Raw genomic sequence first — 22920 nt, 5'->3', positions numbered from 1 at the left:
AGGAGTTTGTGTTGTGAATTAGATCCTTAGAAACATTTTGGAAACGGTGGCATCTAAAGGCCTTGTTAAGGAAGATGGAGCCACTGCCCGGTATGTTCTTATCCCGTTGCTCTTTACTTTTCTTTCTTTTGAAGGGACCAGGGTGCAGGCCTGGGTTGTTTGTTCCTTGCTTAGTATTTGCTTATGTGTATTATATAATTTCTTGATCTTTTTATCAATAATATGGTGGAAGATCTTTTCTTCAGGTTTTATACCTCGCTTCTTCATTGCCTGCACTTGGTTCTTATAGATTCCAAGGGACCGTTGTCTGGCCATGTAAGGAATGTACTCTGTTCTTTGATGTCGAAATCATTCTTGCTTTCTTTTCCCCCTTTTTTTGATAGCTAAAAGTTGAATTTTAATAGACTGCAACTTTTGATATTGTTATTTATTTCCTTTTATTTCTTAGGTGGCAGGTTTTGTTGTGACTTTGAGGAATTTTATTCATTATGGCCTTGCTAATAAATCACACAATATGTTTGCCCTCACTGATAAGAAGCAGATTACTTCTGTGAGCATCAAGACAGATTTGACAGAATCAACAACATCACAAACAGGCAGATATATGCCTCCACACTTACGGAATAAAAATCTGAAAAGTTTTCAGTTGGAGGACGAGAAATCACTAACAATGTCATCTGATTCAGAAAGCAGTGATAGTGATGGATCAGGGCGGGGTGCTTGCAATACACCCTATGGCAAGACTAGGTTAGCTGCGATCATCTGTATTCAGGTATTTCCAAAAATAACTTATTTCTTGCAATTTGTTTCATGGTTTGAATATCTTATGTCCTGCTTGATCTTTTGTGTACTGAAACATCACATCAAAATCTAAAGGTGTCTCATTCGAGATGAATTTGGAAGGTTCTACTCAATAGCTTTATGGTTCTTGTTGTTGATAGTTGGGTTTTTTGGAATGGTTTGAGTTCCAGTTAGTTTCTGAAAAAGATTCTTTTCTTCTCATTTCTTACTTCTGCAACTTCATAATTTTTGTTTGATTTCGCTACCAAACAGAATGAAAGAACATATATGTTAATGGAACTGCAAAGTAATAAATGAGGAAACATGGAAGGTATGCATCATCTGCATGTTTATAGCTGTTATGCAAAGAAAGTGTACACATAGTTTCAATTACCTTTTTTTTTTTTTGAAAGTTGGTACTGTTATATTCCTCAGCATTAAGTGATGCTGGCCACCTCCAAAAATTGTTAGACAAGACAGTTTCAATTACTATGCAGCAATGTTTTCGGTGCAAAGACAGGATACTTGTTGTGTAGACTACTAGTTGGTAAATTTGTGAGATGCCGGTGGATGATTTGGTTCGAGTTATTACAAATAATTTTTTATATATTTCTGACACCAACTTGGTACATATATGGTAATGAAATGTTTTGACTTACCCAAAAACTTGATAATCTACATGGAATTGGACTGTGCAAAATTTTGTATTACTAAATTGTACAGATAGCTGGTAAATTAGAGAGTCGAGTGAATCAATTAGTTTGAGTGATTTATACTTCTGACACCAACTTGGGGTATTGTAATGAAATATTTGACGTACCAAAAAAATAAAAAATAAAATTTACAAGCAATTTGACGGTCTAGCAATTAACTTATTCAATATTCTTAATGAGATAGTTGACCTCAAGATCCTGGATGTGCTGCTCTTTGACTTAGATCAGCATTCTGTGGTACTTTGCATCTGGAGTGTTGTTATGTCAGGGTGTCCTAACCATCTTTGACATGTCTGTCCACAGCTTAACTTGATCGTTAAAAAGGAGGAGAAACAATGTATGATGTACCTGGATTGATTATGGAAGTCCCATTTTGGATAGTGTTAGTATTAGGGATGCCTTATTGTATGAGTGACAGACTGTTCCCTTGACTTTCTTTTTTTTATTATACATGTATAGATACATAGGGATTGAATGTACTTTGGGTTTGTTTGGTTACATCTGATTGATAACTACAAAATGAATCAATAAAGGTTTCTTGGCTATCATTCTGCTTAATTTGATTGGTATGTGTGATTCTTACTGTAGCATTTTGGATTTCTTGATCTTCTTTACAGTCTTGCTACCTCTACGAGGTTGCGTTAATTCTTACTTTACTCCCTGTGCCACATGGTGTTTCAATTTCAAAATTTCTGTCAAAATCCTTTTACGTTATAATTGTGAACAGTCCTCGAAATAAAAATTCACAAATCTAATATTCACAATAAAGACGAGCAGGCTACTACTATTAAAAGTTTGGAACACATTCTTTTCACAACTTGTAGGATCTTCTTCGATGTACTCTGCTGTACACGTCAGCATACTCTTGATGATGGTGCTTATATAAAACTTTACCTTACGTATAATAAAAGGCTTGGTACATATCCAAAGTTATGCCTTTCTCTCATCATCCTCGTTTCTTTCTTGGTGAGCAAGTACCAATATGAGAATGCGGGATGCAGTTGGCCTGCTAATCAGACTTTTTTGACAGTTCTGATTTCTACATGTACTTTTGTTTCACTAGTTAGCTGATGTGATGGCTCAAAGTAATTCATGGGTCACAATATCATCTATTCTTTCTTTCATGTACTTATTTGAACTAGTTTAGGTGTACACTTTAATAAATTCAAATGTTACACTAAATAGAATTTTTGTTTAAATTGATGATAAAGATGTGTATAATAATTAAATTCAACATCTTTTGAATATGTAAAGATGGAGAATTTATTCTAACCTTTACCAAAAAGATTCTCAAAGTCGATTGACATTGATCTAAAACTTAAACTATAACAAACCAATATAATGATAAAGATATGAAAACAATACAATTAAATCTAACCTTTACACAAAAATTTTCTCAAAGCCGACAGACATTCATCTACTACTTGTAAACTTCAACAAATAATATGATGATAGACATATCAAAACAATACATCTAAATCTAACATTTACATAAAAAAATTCTCAAATCAGAGATATCAAAACAAAATAATTAAACTTAATCTTTACCTAAAAAGTTTTTCAAAACCAGCCAACATTTATCTATCATCTGTAAAGTATAATAAAATAATACAATAAAAGAGATATCAAAACAATACAATTAAACCTAATCTTTACACAAAAATTCCTCAAAGTTGATCAACATTCATCTACGACCTGCAAACTATCATCTACGACCTGTAAACTACCATAAAACAGTACACTAATAAAGATATTAAAACAATACAGTTAAACCTAACATTTACCTAAAAAAAATTCTTTAAAGCCGACTGACATTCAACAACTACCTATAAATTAAAATAAAACAATGCAACAATAAAGATATTAAAACAATGCAATTAAAACTAACCTTTACATAAAAAAATCCTCAAAGCCAAGCGACATTCATCTACGATCTGTAAACTACACTAAAACAATGTGATAATGATCGCAAAACTCCAGTCTCCTATCAGATTGTCTTTTTAAAAATACACTAAAACAATGTGATAATGATCGCAAAACTCCAGTCTCCTATCAGATTGTCTTTACCACCAAATATATGGAGCAAACAATTTGATTCAATGTTGTTGATGAGTATTCAACTCTTATCCCTTAAAGATGTAATCTGCCAACAAAGTATTTAATTAATAAAGTTTTACCACCAAAATATAGCAGCAATTGATTGAAACACGTTGAATTCAAATTTTTAAATAAGGCACTATTGTATTTATTTATCAAATATACGGTACTATAATTAGGACTTTTTTAATAATGGTGATTTTTTATTTTTTCCAAAAATATATAAACAAGTTGTACAGTTCTAGACTAATAAAACAATTTTGTTTTACTTCTATGATTGTATTTATTTGCCGAATATAAGGTACTATAATTAGGGCTTTTTTAATAATGGTGATTTTTTATTTTATCAAAAATATATACTATTAGTTTTTATGTATAATTATAATTTTAAAAAAATAGTAAAAAGACGATTTTATCTAAAAAAAGAGTGTTTTAATGAAGGGTAAAAAGTTCAAATCATATTTCTAAGGGTCTTCACACTTTTAATATATTATAGATAAGTTATCAATATCATTTTTTATCAATATCATTTTTTCTTCTTTGATTATAGTAAAGAGTAAGTCAGAGATATATTGTGTTGTAATTAGCATGTCTGTGAATGGTTTTCATACATGTGTCTTTATTCACATAAGCTGGTGATAGATTAATTTGATTCTTGTATACAAAGCCTGTTTGGATTGGCTTATTTTAAGTGCTTATAAGTCAAAATAGCTTTTAAGCACTTTTGTAGTGTTTGGATAGACTAAAAAAGTGCTTATAAGCACTTGGTTTTAAGCCAAGGCCAATCCAAACAAGGTCTAAGTCTTCTAGTAGCTATTTAATTGATGTGTTATTGAAAAAGCCCTGTGTGGGAGCTATTTGGCAGTTAATTGTCCATAGTTGACATGGACATCTCATGGAAAAACATGATTCTGTGCTCTTTGGGTTATGTGTAATGCTAATTTTATTGAATAGTCGAATTTTCCTTGAAGGACCTTTGTCTAGCTGATCCAAAATCATTTACGGCTCAGTGGACAATGCTCTTACCATCTAGTGATGTCCTACAGCCAAGGTTAGAATTTTGTTTTTTCATCTGCTCAGTGAGTTGATATACCTGTCAAGTGATTTATACCATGATGTCTACTCATGTATCTGATTTTACTTTGTTTGGTGTACCTTCCCTTGCCTTTCCCCTCTTTTGTGTTGCTATTTGCAGGAGGTATGAGGCAACACTGATGAGTTGTTTGCTGTTTGATCCATTTCTCAAGGTATTTCTACTTTATTACTTTTTTTTTCGCTATTGTGTATCCTTCTCACCACCTCCATCCTATGGTAAGGAGAGAGGGGGTTCCTCCAAAAGGAGAAGTAATATTTGTAACTAAGGACATGGATAATTAGTCTTGTCAAAAAAGAGAAGTATAATTATTTTGCAGCTACATGTTAATTTAGTTTTGTCATAACATGTACAGTGAAGTATCACTTGAATTTTAGCACTGTGTTTCTGCTAGTAACATTGGTTACTGTGTTTGCTCTAGGCACGGGTTGCAGCTGCTTCTGCCATCAGGGCTATGCTGGATGCTCCGCCATCTGTTTTTCTTCAGGTTGCCGAATTCAAGGAATCAGCTAAATGTGGGTCATTTATGGCACTCTCCAGCTCCCTTGGACAGATTTTAATGCAGTTGCACTCAGGTACATCAGAATTTTTCTTGAATTGATGTTATAGCTTGATTTGATTTACTCTCGTCTTGTTTACGTTTTAACTGTTTAGGTTATGTTAGCAGACTTCTGTAAGGCTTCTTTCTATAACAAGATATCCCCATATCGTCTCAAGCATTATAGAAATCCTTCAACAACCAAAGGCATTTTATATGAATTGGAAACTCGTCCCTTGGATTTTAATGACAGTTTAAATAATCACAAATCCATAGAAAATTTGTCTTAAAGATGCACAAAGAATATGAAAACCCAATATCTCAATTGTCTGCATTATTCAACCCAAAATGCATGCACACACATATGTATAGGTACACACATACATGTATATTGTTGAGATATAACATAGTTAATTAACTAAAAGTGTGCTTTTTCTACAAGGTTAAACTTTAAAAATGTTTACAAATGTACTTTATAATTTCTTGATAATGTTGTGTCCGCTTGTGCACACTTGTGTATTCCACGAGGTACCTGCTACCTCCCACAAACTCAGGCTTTGGCAGATGAGAAAATCTTAGCTTTTGTCTTTGCTGGGATTTGGAGTTATCACCCAAGGGCGGAGCCAGCCTTTGGCAAGGGGTCTGAACCCTTCGGCGGAAAATTGTGCTATTTATGCGTGTCTAAAATTATTTTTTTTCTATATATATTAGATGTTCAACCCCTTTGACTAGTTTTTCTTCAAACTTTGAACCCCTACATTGGAATCCTGGCTCTGCCTATCACCTACTTCATTGATCACTACATAAAACAAGAAAAGTTTTTTTGAACATGAAGTGAAGTTCCACGTCTTTTTGTCCTCCAAGTTTCTCAACTATTGTTATCCAAAGAGGAAGCTGTCAATTTATGTAGAAAAATAAGTTTGGTTACGTGAAATTCAAAATATATGCAAGAAAAATAAGTTTGGTTATATACAATTCAAAATAAGGGAGGTTGAAGATGTATTTTACTAAATAACGTGTATGCCCTCCCTAAAAGCTTAAGATTTTATAATAGGAATTCACACAGAAGATACCAGGAAGAGGTTCTCAGTTCAAGTTTCGCCAACACCCTTTTACTAGGAAAATTTTACATGTACTTGACCCATTAAAAGAATTAGACTGTACATGAGGCGGATTGTTGAAGACATAATTAAGTATATAAAAGTATTTTTTTTCTAACCGTTTAAGCCTTTAAATGAGGTGATCACCAAACTTCAAGAATTGTATTTAAAATAGAAGGGCGAGGATGTATGCTCTGTCCTTTTAGGGTGGGCAAAAGCTTAAATCAAGTAAGTGGATTATCATCCAAATTTCATGTTGATTAGGAGATTTCATGGGAGGTCTCTGTTTTCATCTCTGTTTCTTAAGATTTTGCCTTCTTGAAATCCCTTTTTAATTGAATATAACTGATTTTGTTTTCAATGTCTGATGGTAGGGACTTTATACTTAATCAAACATGAAACACACAGTGGATTGCTTGCGTCCTTGTTCAAAATTTTGATGCTTTTGATATCATCCACACCGTAAGAATTTCTTCTAATGTAAACACGGCCTTTAATTTTCTTCTGTCTTAGCATTCAATTTTATTAGCTCTTATCTTCAGTACACATTTTTGGTAGATGTTAATACCAATAAAACTGATCCTCTATGCCCTCTTGACTTGATAGACTTTGGTGAGCACAATTGTTATAAAAGATGAAAGCTCAAAAAATTACACTTCCAGTGCCAAGTTGATTTGACATGCAGGGTTTCAATTTCTATTGCTTTTATTTTGCTACATGCTTCGCTAGTACTTTCATTTTTGAACAACGAGAAGTGTAAGGATATAGGAGAATGGAATTTTATACGAAAGATCAACAAATAGACCTCATCCTTGAACTACCTCAGCGATCGAGCGATAAACTAGTTATTGGACCCTCATTGTCCCACATTTCCACTCATCTTCTTTTCTGGATCTTTCATTTGGCTCTAGCTTCAATTATGACAATCCATAGAAGTTGAAGATAATAATTAAGAGATGAAAAGAGGACGAGGGGAAGATGAAGAAGAGAGCAGGCTTGCACTAGCTGCTATGAACATAGGAATTACTGACAGATGCTATTGGTTGAGATTTTTAAGGAGAGAAAGAAAGGTCATTGGGGGGGTAGGGGTGCTATGTTTGTGTTTGGAGAGGTGGCCATGTCATTCAATCAAATGACCGATGAAATAAATTAGGAACAACTAAAGTCACCAGTTTCCAAAAAAATAAATTAGGAACAACTTTCAGTTTATCACTTCAATGTGTAGGAGGTGAAGGAGTCCAAAAGTCAAAATCGACCTACTCCATGCCTGTCAGTTTGATATTTCAAACAATATGGATCAAGTGATTACCTTTTTTTTTAGCAGTATCTGGATGAAGTGATGTGAAAAGGACCAATAGCGTTCAAGAATTATTTCCCTCTTCCTGGAGAATAATTAGAGAAAGGAGAGGGACTGGATGGAATTAGAGAAGACAAAGGAAGAGGAGCTAGCTACAAAAAGTGAAAGCGGATGAATCTGGAGAAAATTATGCTAACTGGCCCTGGAAGATGATTTAGAAAACTAAAGCACCTACGAGAACACCTTTTTTTGGTTGGCTAGGAGCTAGGGATGCTTGCCAAACACAGTTACAAAGCAGAGGTCTTTCCTTGTGTAGTAGATGCTATTTCTGCAATTCAGAATAAAACAGTTGAACATCGTTTCTTGCATTTCAGATTCCCTAGACAATGCTTGGAACTTTTCTTAAGCATAATGGCTTATCGTTGGTGTTACCAGAGAAAATTAGTAGCTTTTTAGAAGCCTGGCAACTACTGAAGTTAAAAAGAGCTTAAAGCCAATATGGAGAACTACTTCCAATTGCATAATGTGGACCTTATTGCTGGAAGAAACAAGGCATGCTTTGATGGGAAGGAGCTACAGATTTCTTGAGTAAATATCAAATGCATTAAAAATCTGTATTTTTTGTGCTATAGCCGTACTTTAGATAGATGGACAAGTATTTGGACTTTTGTACTTGCTAGGGGAGATATATAGTATTGGATTAAAGAGTATGCTGCTAGGTCTTGTACGTTTTTCTGTACCGGCTTGGTACCTTTTTAATAAAATCTTTACTTATAAGAAGAAAAGGTTATCTTGTCAGAATGTCCAATTGTGATCTTTGTTTATATTGCATTGCCTTTTTATAATAAGGTTCTCTAAAGCTTCTCTAATTATTGATTCACTGGAAAATGGTAATAAAACCCAAACCATTTTCCTCTGATCTAACCCTACTCCCTCAAATAGCAGCAAACCCCTTCCTTTACTAGTTTTCCATGATATGCATTCTCAGAGCAACATCATGGGATCATATCTGGTGTATAATAGCATTCACTCCATCATATGGTTACTTCTTTTCCTGTAACACACCTTCTTTCAGTGTCAGGTTCTATAATCCTTGAGTTTTTTCTCTTCTTTGCAGTTTTATCCTTTGCACTCTATCCTTCTTTTGCTTCTTGTCCGGACATTCATTCTCTTTCGTCTACCATTTTCTCTATTCTTATCCTTCTTTGGTACACTAGTAACAAAAATGTTAAAGACTCCTCCCTTTTGGTTTTCTCTGTTCCCTTCTTCATGTTCAGCAGTGGGAGCGAGGGAGAGGTGTTGTGGTAACATCTGAATGCTGAGAGAATGGAGGTTGGAGAAAGGAGTGCCTGAGAAGATTTGGTGCTGCAGCAAAACTGGAGGGTGTATGGGTGGGCACATAGTAGGGAAAAAAGAAATAGCAAAAGCTACTAGGAGGATGGAGCTAGAATGACAACAGAGTTAGGGGAAGACAGTGTTTCTCGTGAGGAGGGGTTGGGGTTGGAGAGTGTGCATTATGCTTACCAGATGGGTGTTGGAAGAGTTAGAAAAGAGGTGGGTAAAGAAAAGCTGGAGAAGGGAAAAGCTGCTGAAAATATCTTGTTTGCCCTCATACAACAACAACATACCCGGTATATTCCCACCAAGTGGGGTTTGGGAAGGGTAAGCGTACGCAACCCATACCACTACCTCAAATGTGTTGATAAAAAGGCTGTTTCCGATAGACCCCTGGCTCAAAATAAAACAATCTAAGATAAGAAATAGTGAAAGAATAAGATACAATATAAATTAACATATTCAATAATACCATAAACAAGATACTCCAAGTAGTACACCAAAAGATATAACATTCTAAACTCAAACTAATCTTCTACCCTAATCTGCCTCTTCCACGACTTCCTATCTAGAGTCATGTCCTCGGTAAGCTAGAGCTGCTCTATGTCATGTCTAATCACCTCCCTCCAATATTTCCTCGGTCTACCTCTACCGTGCTTGAAACCATCTCTAGCCAACCTCTCACACCTCAGCCGCATTGGGGCATCCGTGCTCCTCCTCATCATATGACCGAACCATCTCAACCTCGCTTCCCTCATTTTGGCTTCTACCGAAGCCACTCCCACCTTATCTCGAATAACCTCATTTCTAATTCTATCTTTCCTAGTACACCCACACACCCACCGAAGCATTCTCATCTCCGCTACCGTCATCTTCTGGATGTGGGCCTTCTCAACAGGCCAACACTCGGTCTAACCATCACTCTATAGAACTTGCCTTTATAATGAAACCAAGATTGGAATATCAAACTGCCACTCCTAATTGAGAGGGAGTGTTCTGCTTCCTATATGCATCGGGCCCTTCTATGTTCTTAGTTAAAGGATGCTTTTGAAATAGGAAATTTCATACAAGGATATTGGTACTTTTTTATAAGTACTATAGGCAATGATGTTTTATTGAGAAAATGACAAAAATAATCCCTTATGTTTGAGGGTTGGTTCATAATAGTCCCTTAAGTATGTACTAAACAGTTTTGGCCCTTTAAATTTGTCAAAATTTAACACTTTTAGCCTCAGTAAAGTATTTATCGAACAAACAAAAAATTACACCAGATACTATAAAGATTTTTTAAAAAATAATGGATATTACACCTCCAAAAGCTGCACCATATTGTAGAAGTAAAATTAAAAATAGTAGACACTACAAAAATTGTACCTCCAAATGTGTTCTTGTTAGTTTCTTTCTTTTTTTTTAATAGTTTCCATTCAACTAACCAATAGTGTTGAGTAAAAATTTATGGAGACTAAAAGTGTTAACTTTTGACAAACTTAAAGGACCAAAACCGTTAAGTGCATTTTAAGGGACTACTTTGAACCTATCCTCAAACATAGGAGACCATTTTTTTTTTTGACATGTTCTCATATTTTACTTATCAAAAAGTATTTAGTGTCTAAAAGTGCAGCCCGATGCATTAAAGCTCTTGATATGCGTGGAGTCCGGGGAAGGGCCGGACCACAAGGGGTCTATTCTACGCAGTCTTACCTTGCACGAAGGCTCCCCTTCAAAATTTGAGGGTCCTATTACCTATACTTCTTTTGTTCAGGACTTCAGTTATTGTGTTATTCTTTATTCAATGTGCGACTGTGAACATTTTGACTTTTGAAGTGTAGGGAATTGAAATGGTTACCTTTTCTCTTTTCCGTTTTTCCTTTTGGGTTGATATAAAACATGTTCTCTATGAAGAGATCTTCATGAATCTGTATGTTTCTAACAATCAAGGAATTTCTAATATGTGGAAACTTGAATTTGTCTCTCCTTTTGCAGGTATTCTAGAATGCCTCGTGAATTGTTGCCAACAGTTGTGTCTTCTATTCAAGCTAGGATTGAAGAAGGCTTTTCGTATAGAAGTGACCAGAATATCCTATTGGTTAGTCCCAATGACTTGTAACTTGTGATACATTATTTAGGACCTTCTTATACAGGAGTGATAATAATCATTTACGGGATGTCAACTTACAGGCAGTGATGAGAAAATCTTTAGATTCAGCTGGACTTTCCCAGATATGATATCCAAGGATTAATTAGGAATTGTTTGGTCCAATTCCCAGATATGATATCCAAGGATTAATTAGGAATTGTTTGGTTCAATATTGGAGCTTGAGCGATTTATGGTCTTCTAACCTATTGCATATTACAGTTTTGTTTGCAAAGTTGTATTCATGTATTTCTTTTTTTTTTCTTTTTCCTTTATAACTTTTTCTGTGTTCTTCTTTTTACTACATTTTTATATTAAAGAGAGGTGCTATTGTGTTCCTGATTGTCACGTGTAATTTTATAATCTTCTAAACTCCTAGATTTTGTAACTTTGTCTGATGCCCATTAACGCACACAAGTGATTCCAAAATGTTCCTTTCTTATGTTGTTATTCACATTTCCCTTCAGGTAGAATCAACTGGACTCTTCTGATTTACAATATCATCATTGCGACCTTCATGATTTATTTATTGGCACTTGCCAATAAATATTTGAGCCTTGGCACCTTAGTTGTCCATTGCACTTATTGGTTTATGCTCTTTTAGATTGTATAATACTATTAAGGCCCCGTTTGACCATGAAAATCATAGTTTTCTGAGTTGAAGTTGAAGTTGGAGTTGTGTTTAACCATGATTATAAATTTGAGTTGTTTTTAAAATTTTGTAAGAGAAGTAGGAGTGAAAGATTTCACTTTTCCAAATACAATTCCAAATTGTATTTGGAATTCTCATTAGCCAAACACATACTGTTTTCACTTTTGTCACTAAAGTGAAATAATTTTCCAGAAAAAAGTAAATAATTTTCATGGCCTAACAGTTACTTAGTTTGCATTCATGCATGCACATTTTACCCACGACTATATAGTGTATTTTATCTAAGTTTCTACTGTTACCTCAGACTTACTTCAAAGACTAGCAGAATTTGAAAACCTAGGTATTTATGGCCTCCTCCTTGGACAATTAAGTTCTTGAGTTTGTATCTTGTCACCCGTTAACCCAATTGAAGAAAATAGTAAATCACTTTCAAATCAATTTTCTTTATGGTGGTAGTAAACTTTTTCTACCCGTTGTGTGCTTTTCATTTTATTTGGAGACATACCCAGATTATTCTTTTCTCAAATTTGTTGCATTATGCTATTTAAAAAGGTCCGTTGGACATATTCTGTTGCTATATGACCCTCTGTTGCTCTTTAAATGCATTATGTGAATCCCGTTTAAGTTTGAGACAAACAGCTTCAAAGCCTCTTGTTGTTTCATAGTTTAGAGTAACTCGGTAACAATATATTGAAGGATAAAAAAAATGTATCTATGTAGCTGCTTTATTCAAACGCATGGTTTGTCTGCAGGCAACCACAATCAACTGCTTGAGTGCAGCCTTGTCAGTCTCACCGTCTTCGATTGAAGTCAAAGATATGCTTTTGGCAGAAGTAGCAGCAGGTAATCTGATTGTTTCCTTGGTTAAATAATCAATAAAATGATCTATATGAGTTCAGGTGGTAACTACTGTAGTAGCTTTATTACAGCCTTTTAATTGATCAAGAGCTTTACATTGTAGGCTATCCAGTTTGTTAAAATATTGGAAAATTCTGTTTTAAGTTAGACACTGCAAGTGGTTACTTAACTTATTGGTTGGAAAAATCTCTACCTGGGTAAAATGTGTATGCTGAAATAGCATATTGCTCAGGAAATCCCTTTTTTTTTTTTTGAAAGTTTTCAGTGAACTTGCTGGTGATCAATTCAACTATTGATAGGATGCCTCTGTATTTGTCCATTCAGGTTCCATGAGTACTCAATCGAAGTTGGGCATTTTTTCTACGTTGTTTCAGTATTGTGAACCAGGAGTAAGCTCATCAGTAGGCTTTGAGGCACTTCAGGTAATCTATCTGTCAAGCTTAAACATAAGCACTTCAGTATCAAAAATGGTTCCTTGATTATTTAGGTTTTCTTGTCCTGTATGCAATTCTATAAATTCTGTGCCCTTTCTTTTCCCCTCTTTTGGTTAACTTATTGTCTCCTCTAAATTTACTTAATAATTACAACCCAGAACAGATAAAAGATATCTCAAAAGATAACTATGAAAATAACGTCCCCTAAAGATGTTATTTTTATTCTTTTGTTTTGTTTGGCTCTGTCTTTTTGAAACTTGAATGAGCTATTCTGTTCCTGTGGATCTATTTTATTGATTCGAAAGGTATCTTCCATGGCGTGGCATGTCATGTTTCTTTCATGTAAGCCTCAGGTCTTCTTTTTACGTACTTTTGTGTGCTATCTGGGTGTTTTTTCATCGTGAAGTTAACAAGTTATTGATGTAAAATCCATGCATTTTGAGTGTAAGGCAAGCATTATTGGCCACTTTCAACTAGCACTCGTTGCTCTTCTGCTCTATATTCCCCTCACCCCCAAGCAAAAATAGTAAGGAAAAAGGAGAAAGAGGAAAAAGGAGAAAAAGGAAAAACAGGGCATCCCGGTGCTCGGGGAAAGGCCTAGGGAAGGGCCCCACCACAAGGGTGTATTGTACGCAGCCTTACCTTGCCTTTCTGCCTAAGGCTGTTTCCAAGGCTTGAACCTGTGACTTCTTGGTCACATGGTAGCAAAAGGAAAAAGGAAAAAAGGTAAAAGGAAAAAAAGAGACCATGCCGCTGGTTGCTACAGCAGCTTTTGAGTAAGCAAAAGAAATTTAAAAGCTAAAATTATATATTCTTTGCTTTTGGACCTTCTATTACAGGCTTCTCTTCTTTCCCTCCAATCTCATTAACAGAACATGTTTCTGTTGCGCCTACTTCTTTTTGATAGGCTACAGCTGCTTACATTCGTCTTGCGTATAAAACGTGTACTCTGTACAAACTCTTATTGATTACACCAGAAGGCTGTCTGTGTGTCCTTTGTAATGGCTTGCAGGCTGTTGTTTTGGCATCCCGTTTGAGAGTGCTTGGGTCCAATCTGTGATTGTTGTCTTTTGGTTCTCCTATTAGTTTTTTTAATGAAATATTTGTTGCATCTTCTCTGTGCAATTACTACATAATCAACCAGGATTCTTCTACAGCATCTTTCAGTTTCACCTTACTTGATGTTCAGTGAGAACATAAAAATCAATTGATGTAGGAGTAGCTGAGGGAGGCACTGTTTTGAAGATGCTGAACAAGTGATAATATAGTTAGCGAAAGATGCCATTCTTGTGCATCTAATCATATGCCTTGCAAAAAGGAAAAGAAAAAAAGAGCAATACCAAAGCAAAATACCTCTTATGGAAGATGATCGTCTTCCCTGTTTCTGTCTTTGACATGCATAAGGGTATTCATTTGTCATTTGGTAGCTGCAACTAGCCTGTTGGGTGATTCTTTTTTTGTTAATTTTTGTTTCTTCTGACATTGAAATGAAAACAACATTATATACTGAGGATTTTGTCTAAATTTGAACACCATTGAAAACTTTAGTTGGCTGCATTGAAATGTTTCTATTCCATACTTTTTCTAGGCCGTCAGAGCTGTGGCACACAACTATCCTAGTGTGATGGTCCTGTGTTGGGATAAGATTTTCCTTTTAGTTCATAGATTCTTGACCTTCTCTTCTGAGACAAGGTCTTGGAGGGATAATGTTGGAAACTCAAATGAGCAAATTGGAGACAAAGTCATCACCGCTTCAATTAAGGTTAGATGCCTGCCTATGTTTTGGTTTTCTTTCCAGTTGTTTTGTGCTTCTTCCATCTTGCTTGTGTTGCACTAGGTGGGGGGGTGGGGGGTGGGGGTGGGGGGTTCTGAAAGAACTGTTGAGGTTTCGTTTACTTTTAATGTGAAGTTCTTTTTCTTCTTTTTTTATTTTCGGCAATAGGATGAAAACAAATGAAAAGACAACAGGAATTTAGGTAACTTATCCCAATACTTTGTTTTCATGAAATTTAATGTGATTCAAATAACCTGTGGCCTAGAGTCAAAAATGCTGTCTTCTTTATGGGTTATCACTTCATTGCGCAATGCAATCGTTAAGTATTATTCACTTTTTTTTTTTCTTTTTTTAAAACAATATTCAAACTTGTACATTTTAGGGGAAAATAGTAAGTTTATTTGCTTGATAAGCTATTGGCGGCTTTTTATATACTTGATTGCTTTAGTATACAATTTTTTTTTTTTCTCTTTGATGGTTAGTAAGGTATTTTGTTGTGACAAAACATGGGATGAGTCCCAGATTCAAGGAGTGTATGCATAAACAAGACGGCAAAGAAGGTCGAGAATTTTTTTTTTGATAAGGAGTTCCGAGCTGACAATTCAACCTCTATGCAATTAAGGGTTATCATGGGTGTTCCAAAAATTTATGTAGGGGAAAACAACCTTTGAATCTGTAAGAAAAGAAGTTCATATCCTTCAAGTGCTCTTGTTTTCCATTTTCTTTTCTCCTACAACAACAACAGCAACAACATACCCAGTGTATTCCTACCTAGTGGGGTCTGGGGAGGGTAAAATGTAAGCAGTCCATACCACCACCTCCAAAGAAGTAGAGAGGCTGTTTCTGATAGGCCCCCGGCTTAAGATTGAAAGAATAGTAAATAAAGTCGTGATAAAACATGAGACAAGATGAAATAACAGAAATACGACACCCACAAAGCAAGTACTATATACTACAACAACAGCAACGTGGGGTCCAGGGAGGGTAAATATCCCTACCTTGTAGGGTAGAGAGTCTCTGATAGACCCTCAGCTCAAGAAGAGATGAAAAGAAAGCAGTAACAACAGAAAGATTATAAAAAAAACGAAATGGAAGAAACAAACAAGTACTACCACAGATTTAAGGTTAGGCAAATGTATTCAAATTACTTCTGGTGATGCCACTCTGCTTGTTTCTGTTTTCTCCGACTCTTCAAACTTTCCAGCAATACAAAAGTTGTTAACTTTATCGATAAGTCCCACATTGGATGAGGAGGTCTGGGTTGTGGTTCCTCATATGACCTTAGACAATCCTCCCCATGAGCTAGCTTTTGCGTTGAGTTGGCACAAGGTCCATTTCTTCACAATTGATAGTATGCATTTAACTCCCAACAATTTGAACACAAAAACTGTTCTGTGACTATTCTGCTATGTAATAGAAGGTGATGATATTTTCACCTTCTTTGCACAAGAAGCACCAAAACACGTGCAAGTTACCGTTCTTAGCAGCTGTTTATATGGCACACCATGCACTCAATACAAAAAAAATTCATTTGCTAGGGGTTTTCTACACTTTTAACTTAGACCTAGGAATTAGGAAACAGTTCTGGTAGTTCTTTTTGGTGAAGCTGTATGGAGATCTACTGTCAAGATCTCTTGCTTGGCCCTTTCCACTTCAGGTGCTCTTATACCTTTCCCTTGAAAGTCAGGATAATCAAAGGAAATAAATTCTTAATGTGCTCCAGCAATAGAATTCCTGTTTGCTAGGGCCTGATTGTCTTTTCTTGTTAACACAACGTTTGTTAATTGCATATCTTAAATTCCAGGATGCACATGCCCTTGGTTTTCGTTCAAAAAAAAATTCATAGTCCACTCCCTTAATTTATACCTTTGGTTGCAGTTCATCAAATTTTGGTTTCAATATAGTCTGACATCTGTTTCTTCCTCGTGCACTTCCGGTTGTGTTACAAGAACATGATCGTTCTCTTCGCATTCTGCTTGCCAGCAAATAATGTACTACTATACGCTTATAGGAGTGATGAAGGGCAAAAGGTTGAAAAAGCACAGCTGGGTAGGATGGTCGGGGAATGCATTAATCAGCATGAAGCTTTGTGAAACCATTCACATTTTGAATTGATAAAATGGCATGCAGTTAATTAGAATCCAAGTGCTTGTGCAAGTTTGATCCTTTTTTCAGAAATCTGTTTGTCGAAACTTGTCATTTTGTTGTATCCTGTTTAGTTTTAGCAGCTACAAATTCTACTAAAAACAAGAAACAAGAAAGATCTCATTTAGAAGGGGTGGATTTCTTAATTCGGTAATTATCTTATGTTCTTTGGATGTCACTGTGACATAAAAGTTCTGCAGGTGTTGGATGAATGTCTTCGTGCAATATCTGGATTTAAGGGAACTGAAGATCATTCTAGTGATATGTCACTTGACAGCCCCTTTACATCTGACTATGTCAAATTAAAAACAATCTCCTCGGCTCCATCTTACGGGCCACATGATTCTGCAGTAAATAGTGATGGAGCTGAAAAGCTGGCAGGAAGTGAGCAATGGTTGGAAGCAATAGTTAGGCATTTGCCTCTTATCCTTCAGCATTCTTCTCCAATGGTTAGTTCATAGATACCTTTTCAGTTTTCTCTATATATTGGGGTAACTAACAGTTTATTATTTACCAAGTAGGAAAGACATCTCAGAAAAAAAATGCAGTTTGGACAAAGCCACAAACTTGCAGCAGCCTAAATATCAACACATCTACTAAGCTATACTAGGGATAGAATTTTAAATCCAGCAATCTACCAGTAAATTCACTACATTTTTGAGCTCGACAATGAATCTCTTGTATGATCTGCTTGACTACATGGTCTGGTGGTCTGCCTGGATTGCCAAAAACTCTAGCATTCCTCTCTTTCGAGACATGATACACCCGTCCAGCCAATGCCATTCTGTACACTTCTTGTTGTGCAGTTTTGCCCCTTGCATTTGCCACTGCCCATGTAATGTCACTCAGCCAATCAGCCACTGATCTGGTAATGCCTAACCATTCTAATAGCTGCCCCCCCCCACATGCTGCATAGCCACACTTGATGAGCATATGGTCAATATCTTCTTTCTCCACTTGACATAAAGGACAGACAATGTCGTCCAGGTTCACCCAACAAGCTAACCTCTCCATAGTTTGGAGTCTTCTGTGTAGTGCGAGACTGCGAGGTATAATATAAACAACCACTTTGGCACCCCTTTGTTATTATAGACCAATATCCTCCATGGAACTTTAGGAGCCTCATTTGAAACCACTTTGGCACCCCTTTGTTAATATAGACCAATATCCTCCATGGAACCTTAGGAGCCTCATTTCTAATCATTCCATACACCTTTTCAATAGAGTAAGTGTGCAGCTGAGTCACATCCTCCTCTGTCATACCTGCCTCTACAAAAATCTTCCTTGCCTTCAGGATCTCCATAAATGATAACTTGTACCATATAATAGAAGTTCGAGAAGTAAAGAAAAGAAGAAATAAGTTGCACATTTAAAAGGTTAATTTAAATTGTGATTGCTTCAAAGGTAGCCTCTGAAGTATGTATACTGCCTACTCGGATTCTTAGACATTCTAAGTAAAGAGGAAGTGTTCGCTTTGACAGTTTAATCTTTTAGATGAGGGTTCACAAAAAGTCGGCATAGTATGTGCACGCAAAGGTCCTGAATTCAAGTCTTACCACCAGCCTCTACGGAATATTTCAACATTCTTGCTGCACGGAAAAAAAAAATTGGTTCACCTGTGAGAGGGCTTGTTAAGACATAATTGAATGAATAAAGATGGCCCCTTTGGCTTTTACGGTTAAAACTTTAGATGAAACAGTCCATACAAAGCAAATTAGTATTCCCTCTGTCCCATTTTATGTGGTACTCTTCCTTTCTAGTCTGTCCCAAAAAGAATGTCGCCTTACCATAATTTGAAACAGTTTAACTTTAAAATTCCTCTGCTGCCTTAATAAAATGATTTACAGCCACACAATATTTAAGAATAGGTACGTGGAATATGTGACGAGAATTTTTCTCTCGGGAACGTTTCTTGAGGGGGAGGGGGTAAGGTAACTCTTTTTCTCAGGTGATCTGAAGTTTTATTCCAGCGTCCTTTTTCGTCCGTTTTGCTAATTTTAACTAGCTCTCAGTGATTATTTAAAAACAGCACAGCTTTTATTGTGGGAAAATAGAATCTACTTCGCAGTTGGTTTTAAGTCTTACGATATCACCAGGCTTGCAGCCAGAGCTGAAGTTTGGTTTGAATGGGTTGAAAGAAGCTGGAATCTGATGTGCAGAACAACTTTTAGCAAGAAAACAATGGAATGGATAGTCTTTGTATTACGAGAAGCCTCAAAAGACTCTGGCAACCATACGAGAAGGTGGAAAACAAATTAACAATATTCGAATTTCTTTTGTTCCAGAAAACACAACAAATTTGGAAGATTTATTAGCATAGTGACAGTACAAGGAGGGAATAGATCGGTCATTATTATCCCAGAAGTTACATTTAATGCAGAGGATGGGGAGATATAGCATTTAAGATTAATAATTTCATCAAAGAACATAAAGGAACATTTAATACAAATATTGCTAGGAGGATTGATCCAAAGATTCCTTATGCAGATTCAGTCAGGACTAGCAAATGGCAATCAAAAGAAGAATCTGAATATCTGGTCAGCAACAACTACTCTATCATCATCTCTGGCGGTGATGTTAACTATGAAAATGGCTTGCTGGGAAGATGTATAGTTGGAAGCTTCAGTGGAGAAGAGAAGGAAGATATCAGAAAGTGGGAGGTGAGTACTTGGAAGAATGCTTTGGAATTAATGTATACGAAATGGGTGGCTGTTCGTTTCTGTTTGAATATCCAAACAAGCATATGGCCGAGCATATTCTTCAAGGTCAGTGGGCATGGAAGCAAATGAAGATTCATCTCGAATGGTGGTCGTCGACTGAAGGCTGTCGCACCAATCAAGAGGCCTCAACGTGGATAAGAGCAGAAGGTCTTCCTCTTCAGTTTTGGACCGAAAAAATGTTCAAAGCCATCGGAGATCATTGCAGAGGATGGCTGGAAACAGGGGAAGACTTCCCTGAAAAACCATATTTGAAGTGAGTGCGAATGAGAATCAAAGGAGATGGAAAAGAAGTTCCAAAAGAGGTAAAGATAGTCGACAATGGTCTTACTTTTTTAATTCCGATTTGGAGCGAGTCTAGGACTATGGTGGTCGCCGGAGAGGAGGAAGTTCTGCAGGTTAAGGACCACTGGGCAAAAAGACCCTACACAGTTAAAGAGAATAGGTTCTGCTTTGATAGAGAGAGGCACGTGGGTTCTTCAGAGCAGGTACCTATTTCAAATAAAATAGATGGCAAGGGGCCACCAACACGTCATGGAGAAGGGTTTATTTTTCAAAAGAAATGGGTTATTAATGGGCCAAAAGAAAAGCTCAAGCAATTGTTTTAAAGGAGTTACTTTTAATAAAGACCCAATTTTATTTATTGAGGTCCATCTCTTCAATTCTAACCAAGCAAATGTCACGTGCTCTATACAGGCAGACCCAATGCTAGAGGAAATAGAAGCTAACTGCACAGACATTGTTTTTTTTTTTTTGCAGTAGCTCCGGAGACATGGTATCAAAAATCCCAAAAGAAAATCAGCCAGTAAGTACGACAAAAAAATCAAATACAGAAGAAGGGGAAGTTTATATAGATGCCAAGACAAATATAGAAGGAGAAGCACAGATTGATGTCTATCAAGACCATCAAGACATGCAATTGGTTGATTGCCCTGATGATGCGGCATGGAATATTGATGATGCTGAACCTTTAAACTCAGAATACCTAGAGGAGGGAAGTGATGATGAGATGGATTCGTCAATTTGGGTCCACCAAAATATAATCAGGTAAAAGGAAGTCGAATTTTAAAGAATCAGAAACAAGGGTCACAGAGACTCCCAAAATTAAAGGCTTACAAGAATTGAAAGGGTTGGCCATAGACATGAAGTTCCAAGCTACGGGGGCGAGAATTAGGAGGAAAGGAAATTCTAGGATGTTATGATGAATGTCAAAATAATTTCATGGAATGTGAGAGGATTAAATTGTAGAGATAAAAGAGGGTGATCCATAGTTTAGCTCAAAAATGGAAAGCAGATGTCATATGTTTACAGGAAACTAAACTGGAAGGGGATACTCGGGAACTAATAAAGCAAAGTGTGGGGAAACAGGGGAGTCAAGTATGGGCAACTGGAGGCAAGTGGAACTAGGGGAGGTAGTTTGATATTGTGAGACAGCAAGACTTGGGAAGGAGAAGTAGTGAAAGCTGTGGCCCTAAAACCGGTCATGACTCCCGGTTTTTGATGAGTAAAGGATACAAGCTTGTCAACTTTTTGTTGTTAAGTTGGTGCTTATACATTGACTTGTAGATTTAAGTCGACAAGTCATGATTTTAGTTGGCACATGATAGGGATATATGCACCAAATCGCAATCAGGGAGGACAAGAAATATGGTGGGAACTTGGGGCTTTTAGAGGTTTGTTTACATGGCCTTGGGTGATAGGCGGTGATTTTAATGTTGTTAGATACGCTTTAGAGAAGAAGAATTGCTCCAGAACATCTACATACATGGCTGAATTTTCTGATTTTATTGAGGATATGGAGTTGATTGATACTCAACTAGATAGGGGAAGTTACACCTGGACCAGGGGGAACAACCTGGACCTCTTGCAGGATTGAGATTGACAGGTTCTTATACTCTGTTGATTGGGGAGAACATTTCAAGAATATTAAGCAAGAGATTTTTCCTAGAATTTGTTCTGATCACACACCAGTTGCACTTCAAAGTGGCAGTGGGGAACACACGAAGTCCTATTTCAAATTTGAAGGATGGTGGCTGGAAACTAGAGGGTTCAATGAGAAAGTTAATTTTTGGTGGGATTCCTTTACTATTAATGGAAGACCAGATTATGTTTTAGCAACCAAGTTAAAATGTTTGAAGGCTAAATTGAAAGATTGGAGCTCAAGCACTTATGGGAACTTAGAGAAGAATAAAGACTTGATTCTTATCAAAATTGTAGTGATTGATAATATTCAATAGAATAGATCTTTAACCGTAGAAGAGGCCATTCACAAAGCTAATTTGTCCATGGAATTTGAAGATTATTCCAAAAAGGAAGAGATGGCATGGAGACAAAAGACAAAAATCAAGAACGTTGTGGATTAAAGAGGGTGATAAAAACATGAAGTTCTTCTAGAGAATTGCAAATGCTCAAAAGATGAATAATCACATTGATCATCTAATGGTCGAAGGAGAAGATATTGTGGAGGCAGAGAACATAAAAAGGGAGATCATCACCTTCTATTAGTAGCTCTAATTCGAAAATGAGAAATGGAGGCCCTATTACAATATGTACCAGTGTCCTACCATAAACACAAAGGATCAAAAGGAATTGCAAAAGCCTTTTACGGAGAAAGAAGTTTTGGATGGTCTCAAGTTTTGTGCAGTAGTTAAAGCACCAGGTCCAGATGGGTACACTATGGGGTTCTTTGTACAGTGTTGGGAGGTCGTAAGGAATGATGTGATGTCCACTATGCAAAACTTCCACTCCCAAGAAGTTTTTGAGGAGAGCTTCAATGCAACATACATAACTTTTATTTCCAAAAAGAATGGGGCTAAGGAATTGAGAGATTTTAACCTTATTAGTTTAATAGGGAGCATATACAAATTGATGTCCAAGATTCTCACAGAGAGATTGATAAAAGTAATGCAGTATTTAATCAGGGGTCTATCGGAAACAGCCTTTCTACTTCATTAGAGGTAGAGGTATGGACTGCGTACATCTTACCCCCCAGACCCCACTAGATGGGAATACACTGGGTTTGTTGTTGTTGTTGTAGTATTTAATCAAACATGAAATTAAACATGAAATTATACGTTAGGTGTCTAACCCCCCTTCTAACCCCCCAATATGGTATCAGAGCCTATGTTATTTAAAAATAGAGGAACTGCAATATAGAATTAAATTTAGAGATCTACCAAAACATTATAAATACTAATGAATAATAGAGACCAATTCCAAAAATATAAGGAACTAAAACAAATATTATCTGAGA

General features: G+C 36.2%; 1 protein-coding gene across 3 annotated transcripts in view; it reads left to right on the top strand.

The window, feature by feature from the left end:
- The window catches only part of LOC107856546, a 28393-nt gene extending 9555 nt beyond the window's left edge, over nucleotides 1-18838 (top strand). The window contains exons 4-15 of one of the 3 annotated variants that reach the window (XM_047414820.1): nucleotides 23-90; nucleotides 246-315; nucleotides 449-772; nucleotides 4562-4641; nucleotides 4786-4837; nucleotides 5105-5258; nucleotides 6696-6783; nucleotides 10937-11039; nucleotides 12492-12582; nucleotides 12922-13019; nucleotides 14620-14793; nucleotides 17151-18823. In XM_047414820.1, coding sequence (XP_047270776.1) covers nucleotides 23-90; nucleotides 246-315; nucleotides 449-772; nucleotides 4562-4641; nucleotides 4786-4837; nucleotides 5105-5258; nucleotides 6696-6783; nucleotides 10937-11039; nucleotides 12492-12582; nucleotides 12922-13019; nucleotides 14620-14793; nucleotides 17151-17411 — 1563 coding nt within the window. In that variant the 3' untranslated portion in view covers nucleotides 17412-18823. Of the gene's footprint in view, nucleotides 1-22; nucleotides 91-245; nucleotides 316-448; nucleotides 773-4561; nucleotides 4642-4785; nucleotides 4838-5104; nucleotides 5259-6695; nucleotides 6784-10936; nucleotides 11040-12491; nucleotides 12583-12921; nucleotides 13020-14619; nucleotides 14794-17142 lie in introns of all 3 variants that reach the window. The other 2 variants (XM_047414825.1, XM_047414827.1) reach the window with 2 other exon arrangements.
- The last annotated feature ends 4082 nt before the right edge of the window (nucleotides 18839-22920 follow it).

Source organism: Capsicum annuum, chromosome 1 (assembly GCF_002878395.1).
Source record: "Capsicum annuum cultivar UCD-10X-F1 chromosome 1, UCD10Xv1.1, whole genome shotgun sequence".
NCBI lineage: Eukaryota > Viridiplantae > Streptophyta > Magnoliopsida > Solanales > Solanaceae > Capsicum > Capsicum annuum.
Note: the sequence above shows the minus strand (reverse complement) of the source record. Positions and strands in the feature narration are given on the sequence as shown.